This window comes from Diadema setosum, chromosome 19 (genome assembly GCF_964275005.1).
Source record: "Diadema setosum chromosome 19, eeDiaSeto1, whole genome shotgun sequence".
NCBI lineage: Eukaryota > Metazoa > Echinodermata > Echinoidea > Diadematoida > Diadematidae > Diadema > Diadema setosum.
Genome location: NC_092703.1, coordinates 3,717,247 through 3,732,648, shown reverse-complemented (window position 1 = coordinate 3,732,648; position 15,402 = coordinate 3,717,247). Strand labels below are relative to the sequence as shown.

The 15,402-nt window shown below is 42.0% G+C and overlaps 1 protein-coding gene across 1 annotated transcript; it reads left to right on the top strand.

Moving 5' to 3' along the window:
• Window positions 1-1,279: 1,279 nt before the first annotated feature.
• Window positions 1,280-15,027, top strand: LOC140242746 (PR domain zinc finger protein 1-like). Its single transcript, XM_072322503.1, has 5 exons — window positions 1,280-1,384; window positions 8,364-8,555; window positions 11,672-11,791; window positions 12,619-12,874; window positions 13,296-15,027. Exons 1-5 carry the CDS (start codon window positions 1,280-1,282, stop codon window positions 14,921-14,923), a joined length of 2,301 nt encoding a protein of 766 aa, XP_072178604.1. The 3' UTR covers window positions 14,924-15,027.
• Window positions 15,028-15,402: the final 375 nt, after the last annotated feature.

Sequence of the window (15,402 nt, the reverse complement as noted above, 5' to 3'; positions counted from 1 at the left end):
GATAGATAGATAGATAGATAGATGGATAGATAGATAGATACATTCTGTCATCTTTTTTAAAACTTATTAAAAAAGCAGATAATGAATTTGTTCTCGGGATCCATTGGTGCAAAGTTTTATCGACTTCAAAGATTTTAGAACACAATAAAATTGAAGTTGCAAGATTGACCGTACTTTGTCCCATTTCTTACCTTAAAACTAGTCTTGGAAAGTTGTTGGCCTGTTTGGTGGATTTTTTATTTTTTTATTTACTGTTTGTAAGCCTATTTGTGCATACATCCATTGTCACCAGTTGTAAACCCTTCTTCTTTTATAGCAGATTTTAACTTTACCTGGAAGAACGCTTATTTATAGAGGCATGTTTGTGACCAGCTTTTCAGGTTGACCAAAAAGAAAAGGGAAGAGGAAAAAGAACAAAACGTTGAACGCAACTTGCAGTTCAGGGTCACATTAAGTTAACAATTGGTTAAGGTTACTAGGATTGGAAGAGGTTATTGATACAGGAGAGAGCGCTCAACTGGCTAACAATCCTTTGTTATGACGTAACCTGTATTAGACCAATGAGCCTTCCTCCTTTTCCTGATATTATTCATCAATGTTCAGTCACGCCCACAAAACTCCCCCCATTCGTCCAACTAGCCGTGTCCACAGTTCACCACTTTACACACACATACACACACACACACACACACACCGGACATACGTCTTGGTTTGTCGGTCGGCTCAAAAACGGATATAAATCTCTCTGCAACGTTGTTAATAGTAAACAACTCGGTAACATCAATGTTTGATAACCAAATTTCTCTTCTCTTCTCGATACTTGTTAATCTGCCCATTGTTTCGGTGGAGATAAAAAGAGAACCGCTGGCGATGTTTTCTTCATCTTCTTTGTTAACTCGGATTAGTGTATGTACATAATGAGAGGACACTGCTGGTAACGATTACACAGTGAGTCGTGTTTTGTGTTTCGCGCCCATACAATCGACTTTGAACTTCCCCGTGATTTTATGAATAGAGGAGCGAAGTGTTTGCACACACGAATGCGGTCCGAAAGCAGACGACGTTACTGCACGGTATTGTTCCTCCGATTGGAAGGGACTTCGCTTTGCCTTTAGCTGACGCGGTGCGAGTAGACTGTTTCCCCGATACAAAAAGTGGCGTTGATTCAGCGAGAGCTTTTCATAGGCAGAGCTGCCACCGAAGAGATCAGGTCACCCACGGACTTTCCCCGGCAACTTTTCCCTTCTGCAGCCAGCGTGACTTTCAACAGATTTTCAACATGGTGATCATAGAGCCACCGCCTTCCCTGTCCATGCGAGACCTATATTACTTAGCGGGCGTGGGCCGGGCGTTATGCCCAAGCTACCCCGTGCTTGAGCCTAAGGTAAGGCTGTCTCTTTGGCTGGTGCTATTGGTCGTATTTTGTTGTCATTCTTATCATGTCTGTCGACCCTTGCAATGGTGAAGAATCTTGGAGTAACATATGGCTGAAGATTATTGTTCATCGTAATGTGAAAGTAGTCACATGAGTGTGTGTTATGACGGTGTGTATATGAATTGATATTGTTTAGTGTAAAACGCTACACATCTCTTTTCTTATTATCAATCATAATATAAATTATCTATGTGTAATGTTTTTGAATTCAGTGAACTTCATTAGTGTTATAATTTATAACAATGCTACAATCATTGTTGGCAAATTGTGATCATGTTAGCAGTAAAAACCAGTTCCAATGAACCATGTGTCCTGCGTGAAGGGAAGGAAAGACGGCCCACGGTTACAGCATACATGTAGAAATCCGATATTTCGTTCTCATTTGAAACTGGTCTAACGCAATTACTGTTTTGATTTAGCACGTTGAATATCATCAGTACGGAAACTGTTTTGTAAATTTTCTGCATCTTTAAGGGGAACGTATACTTTCCTTTAAAAAGAAGATCTACTTGTATATTTCAATCTCTTTTCTTAGATTTTGAAATCAAAATGTATTTCAATCTTCATGATACCTACATCGTATACGGTTGAACAGTTTATCGCCTTTAGGTACCATTGATGCAATCGCTGGCTGGTTTTTTTTTTCGGGGACCATTTTATACGTAGCAGTTTTCTGATCGTCACTGAATCATTAATAACTGATTGTATCCTCAATGGTTCATTGTTTAAAATTACAGATATACGTGTTTTATCATTATTTCTACAAGGGGTGAATTTCTGGCGAAAATACAGACACCTACCGGTCTGTAAAGATGCCAAAGAGCGTAAACGAATAATAAAAAATAGAGGATTGTTACTCTTTATCGCAGAAAGAAATCTTAGTCCAACCATATCATTGTCTACGGACATGACAGTAATTGATATGACATCATTTGAATGTTCATGTCATTAGATTTTATTCATTTGCAGTGGAGGGAATTACCAAACGATGGAGATGTAATTAAGGGCACTTTGAACTTTTACTTCCTAGTTTCGCGTGTAACGATACTCACTGCTGCTCTGGGGTTTCATGTGCGTTAGAATTTCCACAGCCACCTTTTCATCATACGAAAGTGATTGAGTCCATGAAAGGAACACTGCGATATTACGGGAAAGTGTTAATCCAAGTTACAAATTAATCAAGTAGTAACATGAAATCGATATGCAACATAAACAGCAACGAACGGTCATGCTTACAGGGCATTTGCAGAGGATTGCGATCGCAATTATTGTTGTTGAGCCCTGGAGGTAATCAGATTTTTCATTTGTGTTTGGAAAATAATCTTTTTCCCCCGTTTTGCAGTCACGTACACCAATCTAGACATAAACAGGGTGAACTTTCCCCCAGTTCGTCTTCATTCAGGGCCGATCTATTCTTTTCCAGAACTCTTTCATCGTTACCTTGACTTTCTTCGAGATAAAAGTACCCAGTATGCAATGTATCTTTTCCCTCTTTTGAACAGCCATAAAACGATGGCATATTGTTCGTGCTGGTGAATCTTTTTCCTTTCATCTCTTCTTAGTATACCGGTAGTCATCTTATACATGTTCTTGTTTGAAAGCGTGAAGGTGTTACAAAGTTTTATACGGACTTAATTCCTACCCCAAAACAATACCGGTCTCTGGACCGATTTACATCCTAGAGAACCGCGGCGTGCCTTTAAGTCTCGTTCATACAATACGCTTGAAAAGAGGCTCAGATCTCTAATAGCCTGGCATAGAAGGACATACGTTCATTAGGATAATTGCCAGAAAATGGAAGAGGTAGGGCATTGGCCTTGTAATCCGACGAATAAAAAAGACTAACAGGATGGGTCAGCCCTATTAGGTTCGGGGTGTATTGTACAAAGTCAACAGTAGACCTTTTTGCGGCACTTGAGAAAGGCCGCACCTTAATCCGCCAGTCAATGGTTCATGTCTGCAAAGAAACTTTCTGCACAGTATACGCGTAACAACTGTATTAAGCTAAGAGTTTGCAATAAAAGTTGAACGCTTTATTTTTTTTTCAAGCTTCCTGATCAAATTTTGCTTTGAGATTTAGACAAATACTACCAATTGACAATAGCTTACGAAACAAAATAGTCATTCTTCCGTCAACTTTTCATATCGTGTTTGTTTTAAAAGTTGAGAAAATCGACCCCGGGAATCAACGATTGCATGCACTTATGTAGCTTTAATTTCAAGACGGGTTTTGTTTCAAACCAAACAATAAAAAAAAAAAAGAAGAGAAAGAAGAAGAAGAAGAAAATATTGCGTTTAAAATTCTAAATTCTATATTTTAATTTCCTCCAGGTACGCTTTTTTCTTCTGATATTCTTCTGATATCAAGATTGTCACATTAAAACTTGTACATATAATCAAAAATGGAAGATGGAGATTCCGTCATGTAAAATGCCATACCATGCCATGTATATTTAAATCTGCATGATTGTGTCGTAGTAGAAGAAGAGCTTGCGACATTCATCTTGTCAGTGAGCCGAGTCGAATAGAAGAAAGATGTGTTGTGTGACCAAATTCAATGTTGATTATATACTTTAAACCGAGCCAAAGAGTTCATAAAGGTTCAAAGGAGGACCCTTTTTTGTTACCAAAGCATCACGTTCTGTTTAGTTTTACACGAAGAGAGAAAAGAAAGATGAATAAATAGAAATGAAAGGAAAGCACCTTAATGCCGTTCCAGTTCACAGAATGCACGCTGCTAGCCAATGGAAAGTGGGCAAAACTGGTTAAGTCTGTCCATGACGTGTATAGGTCTATACCCTTGAGGCGCGATGCTATTATGTCTTTCATTAATTCTATGTCCCTCTGTCTCTGCCAGAGCATGAATTGGAAAGAATTCTATTGAATATTTATTTGTGTGTGCGTTTTCGCCTCAAAAGCGATTTTGTTTTGCGCCCCAGCGAAGGTTCCAATTCACTCTCTCCCTCCCCGTCCGGGCTCCAACCTTTTCTTCGCGCGATGTGACCCGCGAAGGAGCAAAAAGCAGACAATGCGAAGGCTATGCATGATTCGAGCGGAATTCAATTCTTTCGTCGCTATCGCAATTATGAAAAGTCGATTGATCGTTCGTCTGTTATCTCTGTGAATATCTGTTGATGTTGTTGTTGTTGATGATGATGATTTTGCTGGTGGAATATTTGGGTTGGGGGCAGTGTTTAGTCAACATCTATAGACCAGCACTCGAGAAGGGTCAGTGAGTCACTGTGATCGATATACATACAATTTTTGTACAGGGAGGACCGTTGTTAATCGTGTGGAACACACACGCACTAACAATTTTCATATTAAAGATGACTACAACAACAACAACAACAACAACAAATAACTTTTATGTGTCTGACCTGCTTCGACCCTGGACTACTTATATTGTCCCTGTTATCACAGCAGATTAAATTATTTATAGCATCAAACGCTGAACTGCATGGAATATAGGGCGACAGCTTTAACTAACATGGGCTTATCGAACGAATTCAAGAATAAATTGCTCATTTTCCACTTCATCGAGTCATGAAGTATACAATAAGGTTAAAACAAATAAGTGATGTAATTCACAAATCGCCCGATAATAACATAATCATTATATACGTTTATTCATGTGAATGTGTGTGACGTCATTTCACAAAAGAGAAAGAACAACTTTATGAAGTTTTTAAAGCTTTAATGCAAAGTGTTTGACGAACAAAAATAAGGAACTGTTGTTGTTTTTTTACTTCTCAAACTCCATATTATTGATACTTTAAGTTAGTGTGAGGCTATCCAAGAATAGTGCGAAAAAGAACAATGATCACACGGTATCACAATGAAAAGGCTATGTTTAGTGTGTTTTTCCTGTTGTTTATTGTTTACTGTTTCACACCACGCATAGATTATCTCCTCTTATATTTTTCTACCCTTTCATGTTACTTTGATCTACATCCTTCCTTGATGACGCCACCAATATAGACTAACCAAAACAAGAGGCGGAAAAAACAAGAAAACAATTGGTCGTTAATCTTGTTCATTTGCGTTGGTTGCACAAGATGGTGAACAACGGGCTATTAAAAGTGGTCAATCGACCCCCACACACACACAGAAACGCATACAGTTTATTGGCCCATTAAATGTTCGACTGGTAATTGATTAGATGACTTTCGGTTTTAGCAAAGTCTGGCTGATAATCGGAAGTTTTTTCTCGTGGAGCTCGAGGCCACATTGACGCGGTCGTTTGTGACGTCACGAGGTGAACGTCCAGAGTAAACAGGAAACTTTCTCACACTCACTCACCATAGTGCATTGTTTAGTAGAGGCATATGGTGGTTACCCCCACTGTAACCAACGAATTTATCCATTGGTAATGTGTAGGATCGTATTAGATTAGAGAACGGTATAACGGGAAGATGACATAATCTTCTCTCGAGCATTTTTTTTTCCAGGTCGGCTTTCCCATCCATAGACCCCCCCCCCTAAAAAAAAAGGAAATACGTAAGCTTTAGCATCTGAATTAATCAAAGGGATTTCCTTTCAGTAATGGAATAGTAATCGAATAGAAAAAAAAATGACATGAAATGGCGTAACATTTTCAGAAATGATGATTTACGAGAAAATTATTACACTTTAATGTCTCAAATACTGTTTCGAGTTTTCGATGCAATTAGTTCCGTCGGCGCTATGCATTGCGCGCTGTCTCATGTTTGCAATTAATGGATTGGACATGAACCGGAAGTTATTCTGCTGTCACTTTATACGGACAGCTTATCCATTGAGTAGGCCAAGTACGCGACCCGTGAGAATGATGTTCGTGTCACGTCACACACACATACACACACACACACACACACACACACACACACACACACAAACCACGACAGCGATTGCAGAATTCTCCCCAACACACAGTGATGACCAAGCAGGCCATGCGTTGACCCGACTGGGTACGACATCCCGGATAATGACGTAATGAGCTATATTTGGCCAACTAGGGGATTGTCCGAACCCATGATACTCATCATCGATAGTCAAGTGTCTCAATCTTATGTCAAAACTTAAATTCTTGGAAATGGGCTTTTGTTTGGATAAGGAAATGTACCGGGATCTGAAAGAAGAAGAAGAAGAAGAAGAAATGAAATGGTTTTTTAACTGCACTGATGACTTCATGTTCGACACTTCTGTAAAGTGAGATTGTTGCTCCTTCACTCTCTCCTCCATTCTATCTCTCTCCTTTCTCTTTATTTTCTCATCCTTTCATTCCTCTCCGTCTCTCTTTCTTGTGATACACGGCTAACAAATTTACTCCAGAATGCAATCTCCGTATATGGTTTGTATGTATGAATGTGCTGAAACTAAACGGGAATTCTCACGTCAGATGGTAATTCGGGATTGAAGTGAAAACGAATTCCCCTGTAAAACCAATCATGAATTGTACCATTATTCTAGACCCGGTTTGCCAGTCCAATTACCAAAAAGCTTGGCCTGGTTCTTCCATTTCAACGTGAAAGAAAAGTTCACTGTGCGTGATACGTATTCGGCGGAAAACGTGATAATTAGCGTGTATAGACTGACTTGCACTTCCGCAATTGAACGACGAGAACGTAAAAAGCAATCAAACACTGGAACGGGGCTTGGGTTGTGTAAAGTCACCTTCTGGACTTTGCTCAAGGATGTTGTCGTAGGTTGTGATAGACAAAGTTTATTACGGAAGGATGAGTGATCCGGCGAACTGTCACTGTGGACATGCCGCCAGTTCCGCCGGTTTGCCCGGTGTCACGAGAATTGTGTGTATCGATGATATCCATACACAGTGTGGTCACTATGGCGACATTGATTTATAGGCAGTTATCGTCCGATCTGAAACGGGGGGGGGGGGGGCTCGAAATTTTCCATTATGTTTATTAGCCCAAATGACATTGCAATGAAACCTTACTCTCCATAATGTGGCATAAAATTTCTACACGATGAATTTTTGTTCATATTTCGCATAATCATAATATGCCGCATTAAACTTTCAAGTGCTGACCGAGGTCGGTCTGATCACAATGGGATCAACAGCTTCATGAGATGAATATTTAATTCATAAGTATCCAATCACCTGCTTAAAGCGTGACCTTAGAAAGTTAACCTTCAGCTATTCTCGAAATTTACCGCGAGTAATCACTGTTAGAGTGACGGAGTATTTAGATGGTGCTACCAAGGAGGAGGTACTGGGCGAGCTAGCTGTCAATTCCAAATGCGTGACACTTTCACCAGCGTACACAATCACCATGTGAATCGAGTATACAGTAAAGTACAAGGCGGGTACGTCTAAATCGTTTTTGCACTTAGGCCTCAGATTGTGCCTTCAGTTACTGTACCCGCAACGGATTCAGCGAAATTCCGGGGAAATTATTTGTTTTTGCAATAATGATTTCCAGAGTTGACTCAGTTGGTTTTGAAGGATTTTATTGCATGCGGAGGTGGTAATGTGCCTCCACTATTATGTAGTTTCTCAGTCACCAGTTGCTGTCGTAAAGCTCAACATGAAGCGCCGAATTATTTCCAGTTCAGACAACATAAATTGTTTACATAGACAAATAGATCACATAAAATTAAAGATACCCCACACACACACATACACACACACACTCACACGCACATGATATACATGATTGTCGTAAAGTCATGGATATATACCTGCAGGAAAAAAGAAAAGGAAAATCCTTTTCCTCTTATTTATGCATTGTATGTGCTTATAATCATTAGTCTTAATATCTAGTCTTTTACTTTTCACGTTCTCTCTCACTATTCTGCTCACTGAATATTGAACTCAAGTTTATAATAGTAGAGTGTGATGATTCGAAATCAGATATTAATGAATTAAATAATTTATATCAGGCCTTTGTTTTCATCTACGAATTTCTTTCTGTTTATGACGCAGCTTCCAGATAGCCGTCATCGACTCGTGATGGGGTGCAACGACAACGCGGCGACATCGGAGATGCTGGAAGTCGACTACCAGAAAGGATGCATCTACGAAGTGAAAGACAGAGACTGGGATCCGAAGGACTCCGATCCGAGATCCGTGACGTCACTTCCGGCCAACCTCAGGTTCAAAGTCAGGAACGAACAGGTAATAGTCGCGTGCATTTCATGTTCTTTGTCCATGCACTTTACGGGCTAATTAATGATTCCTAAAGGGATTTTCTACAATTTGACCAATGTTGCTTAGATGCATGCTTCCTAGAAAGAAAGAAAAAAACCCGATACATTTAGATCGTTCTGATCTTCCAAGAGAGCATTTAATTCATAAATTAGCATACTTTATTGAAAGGAGAAGAGCATATAGATTGATGCTATAGGAAAAATACACAAAAAAGACTGACCGGGGTCAGCAAACCCGTCAAAATTGTTTGGTATAAACTTGTCCTACCAACAAATTGTGAATACATTCATTTAATAGGGCCTTGTGAGACGAGCAAAGATGCGGCAGCGAATCGTGACACAAGAACTCTCGCCCGTAAAGATTATAAAGTGTATTATGTTTTCGATTTCTCAGTCCTGATGCTGAATAGAATTAGAATGAAAGTTTGCCACGCCAATATCAAGTAATAAGCACATTAGGACCCTCCGTTTCAGTGTAAGTCTGACAGGCTTTCGATATACCCTTAATTTTATAAGATATTTGATACCGTCGTGATACCACCTCGCGATGAGGAGCAACAGGATATCATCTTCATTTAGGCTATCATGCAATGTGGCAAGCACATTACACCTTTTCTGTCATAACATTTCTCCATACATTTTTAACACATAACACGACGTCCGGTGCATAAAGTCGTAAGTTCACCTTTGACTCCCGAGCCCCTTAGCCGTTGTAGCAAGTCGAAGTAGCGAGCTTCTTCTTTTCATGTCGATCTTTCTTAGTTGTATTTCCTCTCTCACCCTCTCTGTCATTCACATTCCTGTTTCCTTTATCTTATTTTCTATCTCCCCTTCCCTCTATCTCATTTTCAGCCTGACTATATGTTTTCTCCCCAAAATCTAATTAAACGACTCTTCAGTATGTACGCATGCTTCAATGTTTTCTGCTAAACTTATTTGTCGCGGGCGGGGGGGGGGGGGGGAAGTAAAGTAAAGAAAAGAAAAGAAAAGAAAAGAAAAGTCCCGGTTCATGGGAGATGTTATGGGTGACAATGGGGAGGGAAGATCCCGCTCTTTCCCACAACGGATGTCTAAAGGTCGAGGTCGGTGAGAGACACAAAAGCAAGACTCCCCCTCAAGAACCAGACAAACACGTGTTTTTTCTATACTCTTCTTCATGCTACCTTGATATCTGAAGAGCACTTTCTTTTTCATCGGCCAACCGTGCATTCGATACCTTGGCAAGTCTGGTGCCCCGTACCTGGTTCGAGCTACATCGCCACAACCACAGACTAATTGAAACTTTGACATGGCATTCAAATGGATAGGAAGATATTTATCATCAACAACATTCCATCAGGTGCTATTTGGGCGTTGCTTTAATTAAGAAGATCACGAAACTGATAAAGCCGCAATCATTGCGTTCACACTGGCAGATCAGAACAAAATCCAACTCACAAACCTCAGTATTCATTGCAGCTCATATAATATACAGGCAGACACATGATACACACACACATACACACACGTATAACTATAAAATAAGAATATCATATATCTGATAATATTTTTACGATATCAATCAAACACCTGTCGTATATTTGTTCTATTTACCACTCACTATTGGGTACTCTCACTTTTCATTGTAGATGAAAACATGCTCTCGAATTGAGAGTATAAAAATGACATTATAATCATTTTTGTATGAGAACTTTTAATCGTGTGAGTTGCAGTCGGCAGTATACCTTTACTTACTATGTGCTGACAAGAACAGATAAATAAATAAATAAATGAGTCACCGCCGAAAGTGCGACATAATCGTGGAAAGTTTAGGGAAGGTCAGTGGCCATCTGTTATTCAGTGTTGATACCTTCCTGTGTCCACTGGTGGTCATGGTGGTGCTGACACTTTGCTTAAGGACTCGAAGGATGTGGCGGACACATTTGGGCAAAGACATGTCTCAAAAATGTTTTCACCGCCCCATTATCACCGTGCCGTCCTTTAATATCTCTTTGAAATACGTAGGAATGTTTTGTCCTTTGTCGGTGATGGTACACGTTGCGACCTCGTACTGATTTATCACGCGTATGTGCTCCCAAACCCACAAACGTGGATTCATGGATGTGCATTCAGCTTCTCGTGGGTGTCGACGGTTCGAGCACAATATCAATGACAATGACAAGATTGTTTGGCGACACATTCTAATCATTTCATAACTTTTCAGTGGCTTTGAACCTCGCCAAGCAATCGCACGATACATCTCGGTATTCACATTTACACCGCATGTCTAAAGTTGTCTTAAGCTATGCTTTTTATCTTGTACCTGAAACGAGCTTCGGGACAAAGTCAGGATTTTGGTTAATGTTGTGATTGCTAAATGCAGTTACGGGGTGGAGTTCTTTAGGGTGGGGCATTTGGATTGTCTTGACGCGCACATCTGAAATGTGAAACAGGATATGAAAAGAGTTGCCTCGTGCAGAAGAACTTGCAATTATGGTATATAAAGGTGATAGAGGCTTCATAGTGGTTTATTTTTCTCTTAGAACGTCCACCGACTCGTCTGAATTCGCAGTTTACCAAGTGCGCATGCGTGACTGAATGCATTTTGAAGAAAGACGAAAAAATGTCTTAGACTATTGTCGATTTCACTTTGAGACAATGGTAGACAATAGCCCTAGTTTCCCTTACCTGCCGCACCTGCGTGGGCACGTTAATTAATTATCTCCAGATTTGGAAGGTTACTCTACCATTTCCTCCTTCGGTACGTGGCACTCGAGAGACGAACAACACTTTGGTTCTTTTTCTTGTTTTGGTTTTCTGTTCTCAGACAGTTGTAGTTTTAGTCTTTTTTGTGTGTTTTGCCGCAAAGCTGTTGTCTTTTGGAATCGCATTAAAATGCTTCGCTAGATGATAGTGTCCTGTTAGTATAACTGTCACGCACGCGTGCTCATAGCGTGCCAGCAGCAAAATGTTTACGGCGGATAATGTGAAAACAGTGCGTTTCATAACATAAATCAATTGTATTTGAGAGATAAAGAAACAAAATGATATCATTACAGTTAGAAGAGATTGATGGCAATTTTCTTTTATTATCCCTGTTCGCAGATCGTGGGCGTGCTGGCTGATTCCAACATTCCGAAAGGTACGCGGTTCGGACCTCTGGCCGGTCAGATCTATCGCGAGGAGGAGGTACCAGACGACGCCAACAAAAAGTACTACTGGAGGGTAAGTTCTTCCCCCCCCCCCCCCGCCCTTCCACTTGTGATGGTTTGTAGAGCAGACCCCCGGAATCTAAAAAGACTACCCTGTTTTCTAATAAGACGGAACAATAATCATATTGTTAAACGGAACCTACCAAAAAACAACAACAACAACACATACACAAAAAAAAAAACAACCCACAAACACTTTGGCCCGAATTCACGAAGGTGGTACAAACAAAACCATGGTCTAAACCATGGACAAAAACCATGGAGCGCCAAGTGTCAAACAGAATATTTCATTACGAAATTGGTCATTTCGTCGACAAAATGACTGTTTCGTTAACGGAATTATCATTTCGTGGACGAAATCTTCATTTAGTTACAAAATGTTGTCATTTCTTTACAAAATAATCATTTCATCGACGAAATGACTGATTTCGTAGCGAAATATCGCATGCGACACTTGGCATTCCATGGTTTTTGTCCATGGTTTAAACCATGGTTTCATTTGTACCACCTTCGTGAATTCGGGCCTATATGTAACTGGATCCATGGCTGGTCTAGCAGGCATCTACATTTTTTCAGACTTTGCTTTCTCTTTTAGCAAAACCTACCAAAACACATTTGATAGATGAAGAACACTTGTTTCGGTCTGTTCTCCCAATGTCTCACAATGTACTTAATTGATGTTACACTCTGGCAGTTGAATTAAGAAGTCATAAAGTGCAATAGAGTTAATTATCCATCAATCTTCGCGCCCATCTCAACATTGTTGAACCGCTAACCGATTTTCCGAGGCAATACAAGTACCTTCATCCTGTCACATACGTCGCCCTCTATCGCCAACAGATCTACAACCAGAAGAAATTCGTGCACTACATCGATGGCTTTGACAAGTCCAAGAGCAACTGGATGCAGTACGTGAGCCCCGCCAGCGCGTCGGTCGAGCAGAACCTTGTCGCCTGCCAGTACAAGACAGACATTTTCTTCTACACCATCAAAGACGTCCAGGCGGGTCAAGAGATGTTCGTCTGGTATTGTACTGAGTTCGCCAAACGACTGGAGCAGCCAGTAGCGTCACAGCTTTCCCCAGTCTTGAAAAAGAGTAAGTGTTCTCATCTAAGAAAGTATTCTGAAGACCTGTGTGTAAATTGTCGAGTTTGGAGAACTCAGACCTTGTAACTTTGTAAAGTCACTGTGTGATAAACGAGTGTTCACTTGATAACAAGGGTAGATAGATATGTTTGTCTTTTCAAGCACATATCTGACTCGTAGAGCATAGTTTAGATTGAAGAAATCCACAATCATCAAGGCTGTTATAATAATCAGGTCAGTGTGACATACAAACTGTAAGATAGAGAAAGAGCTGAAACTGTACTACATTCGCCAAACGACGTTTTTTTAAGTACTGAGTAGTGGATTTCATTGTTGCAGCCTAATTGTTTGTCTAGAATTTAGTCTCCAAATGCCTTATCATTTCCATTATGATTGTAATCATAGTGGTCCTTTCCGTGCTCTCCTTTCAGAATTACCTACTTGCGTCACAGCCCCCGCTGAGGGCGTCCTTGACTTCAGCCGTAGGACGAGCCAGCCACCTTCTTCACCACCTTCCAGAAATCACGAGTCTTCCTACCAGACAACAGCAGGTGCGGTCGCCGCACGGGCACCGTCCGATCGCCTGGCTGTGGCGCCAGATCCAAGCCTGTACAAGAGCCTCCCGTCGGGCGTCGCGTACGTTCAGCGAGTTGGTAGCAGTCCCCCTGGAACTGACATCAAGCAGGAACCACCGAGTCCTACTTCTACCACCGCCCCTATGAGTACCGTGGTGCACTCGAGACAACGCGGTGGTGTTCAAGCAGCACGGATGTTCTCTGGTCACCACGTGGTCATGCCGGTTCCTGTCTACGGGATGTCTCCCAATTTCATCACCACGGCGTCTGGCTTGACCATGCTTCCTGCACAACCTATCACTACTCTCCCGTCCACTACCGCCCTCCATGCCGTAGACAGCCCGTCATCTTTCGATGCTTCCAGGAACCGCCCCATCCAGCCAAAAATCCTTCCCAATGCCGCCGTGCTGGACGCCAGCGCCTATGGGATGTCCGACTTGTCAGTAGACCCCAGCCTGAAACACGACGCTCCTAGGCGTACCAGACGCGGCAGCAACCCCAATTACGGACACCGCGCCTTGGGTTACGAGCTTCCACGCCGCAACGGCAAGATTGTCTACGAATGCAACGTGTGCCGCCGCGAGTTCGGGCAGCTGTCAAACCTTAAGGTCCATCTCCGCGTGCACACGGGTGAGAAACCATTCAAGTGCGAGCTCTGCGGCAAAGGCTTCACTCAGTTCGCTCACCTGCAGAAGCACCACCTCGTCCACACCGGCGAGAAGCCCCACAAGTGCGACGTCTGCGACAAGCGATTCAGCAGCACCAGCAACCTCAAGACTCACATGCGCCTGCACAGCGGTGATAAACCATTCAACTGCAAGATCTGCCCGGCCAAATTCAACCAGCAGGTACACCTTCGCCTGCACAAGAAGGCCCACATTGACGGCAACGTTGAGCTCTTCATGAACTTTGACTCGGACGCGTCGAGCCCGAACGGGTCGGAGATGAGCGGCCTCCATGACCACCTTGCCAGCACCGACGTCACAGACTACTTCGGAAGAGGCGAAGCAGCTGCATCATCAGAGGAGGAGAGTGGCTACGGGGCGCATGGTGATGTCGACGCCATGGACACAGAGGAAGGGGATTTGGTGATTCACGAGGAAAGCATGAACGGGGGATCGCCAGGATCGTCTCCCGAACGGTTCATGTTTTCTGCTGATCACTGTGAGCGGACCATTGCTGACTCTGAGGGACTCTCTGAACCTGGTACTGCCGACAGTATTACCGACTTCACCGAGGGCAACGAGGGTTGTGATGACAGCGGGAGAAGCAGCGCCCTCTACGGGGATGCAAGTCCCATTGCCATGCCCAATATGACAGAGGAAATGAGCATGACGGAAATCTCATCGCCACACAGTGTCAGTGCAAAGCGCCCTCACTTGTCAGGCGAGTTAGGTACCAAAAGCAAACTCTCAAAGTCCAATCCCGCCCTCAAACTGGAGAACGTTGTCCAAAAAATCCTGAATCGCACGAGTAAGGCATAGCATCATTGGCAAGATGCCTGTGTTCTTTCGTCTGTATAGTTCTTGTGGGTTTATTGGAGGCAGCCATACCAATCAAATCCGTATTGATTTTAATGTTCTACGTGTGATTCTGTCCCAATGAGGTTCTGATTGATTCAGATGATTAAATATTCCTGTCATGCTACATGGCGGTGGTATCTGTCATAGTTGCTAAAACATTAAAATTTGACAAAAGCGACTCGACATAGCCACGTCCAACACCTTTTCTACCTAGAGACAATCATTGTAGTTCATAAGTTTATTTGTGTCACCTTTCAGTTACCACTGGATGTTTGTCCAAGGGGATATTTATCATTTTCAGTTAGTACCTAAGGGCCTTTTCTATCCATTCAGAACCAGAGTGTAGTGATGACAATGTCCAGTAGTGATGATGTCCACTAGTGATTTTGTAGGTCCAGTAGTGTTTTGTTAATCGGACGTCTTGCGCAATCTGAATACGA

Excerpts from the sequence above, each read along its gene's own strand:
- LOC140242746 (XM_072322503.1), top strand. The coding sequence starts at position 1,280 with ATGGTGATCATAGAGCCACCGCCTTCCCTGTCCATGCGAGACCTATAT. Across the intron at positions 11,792-12,618 it reads ACAAAAAGTACTACTGGAGG|ATCTACAACCAGAAGAAATT; the intron begins GTAAGTTCTTCC and ends TATCGCCAACAG. Across the intron at positions 12,875-13,295 it reads TTCCCCAGTCTTGAAAAAGA|AATTACCTACTTGCGTCACA; the intron begins GTAAGTGTTCTC and ends CTCTCCTTTCAG.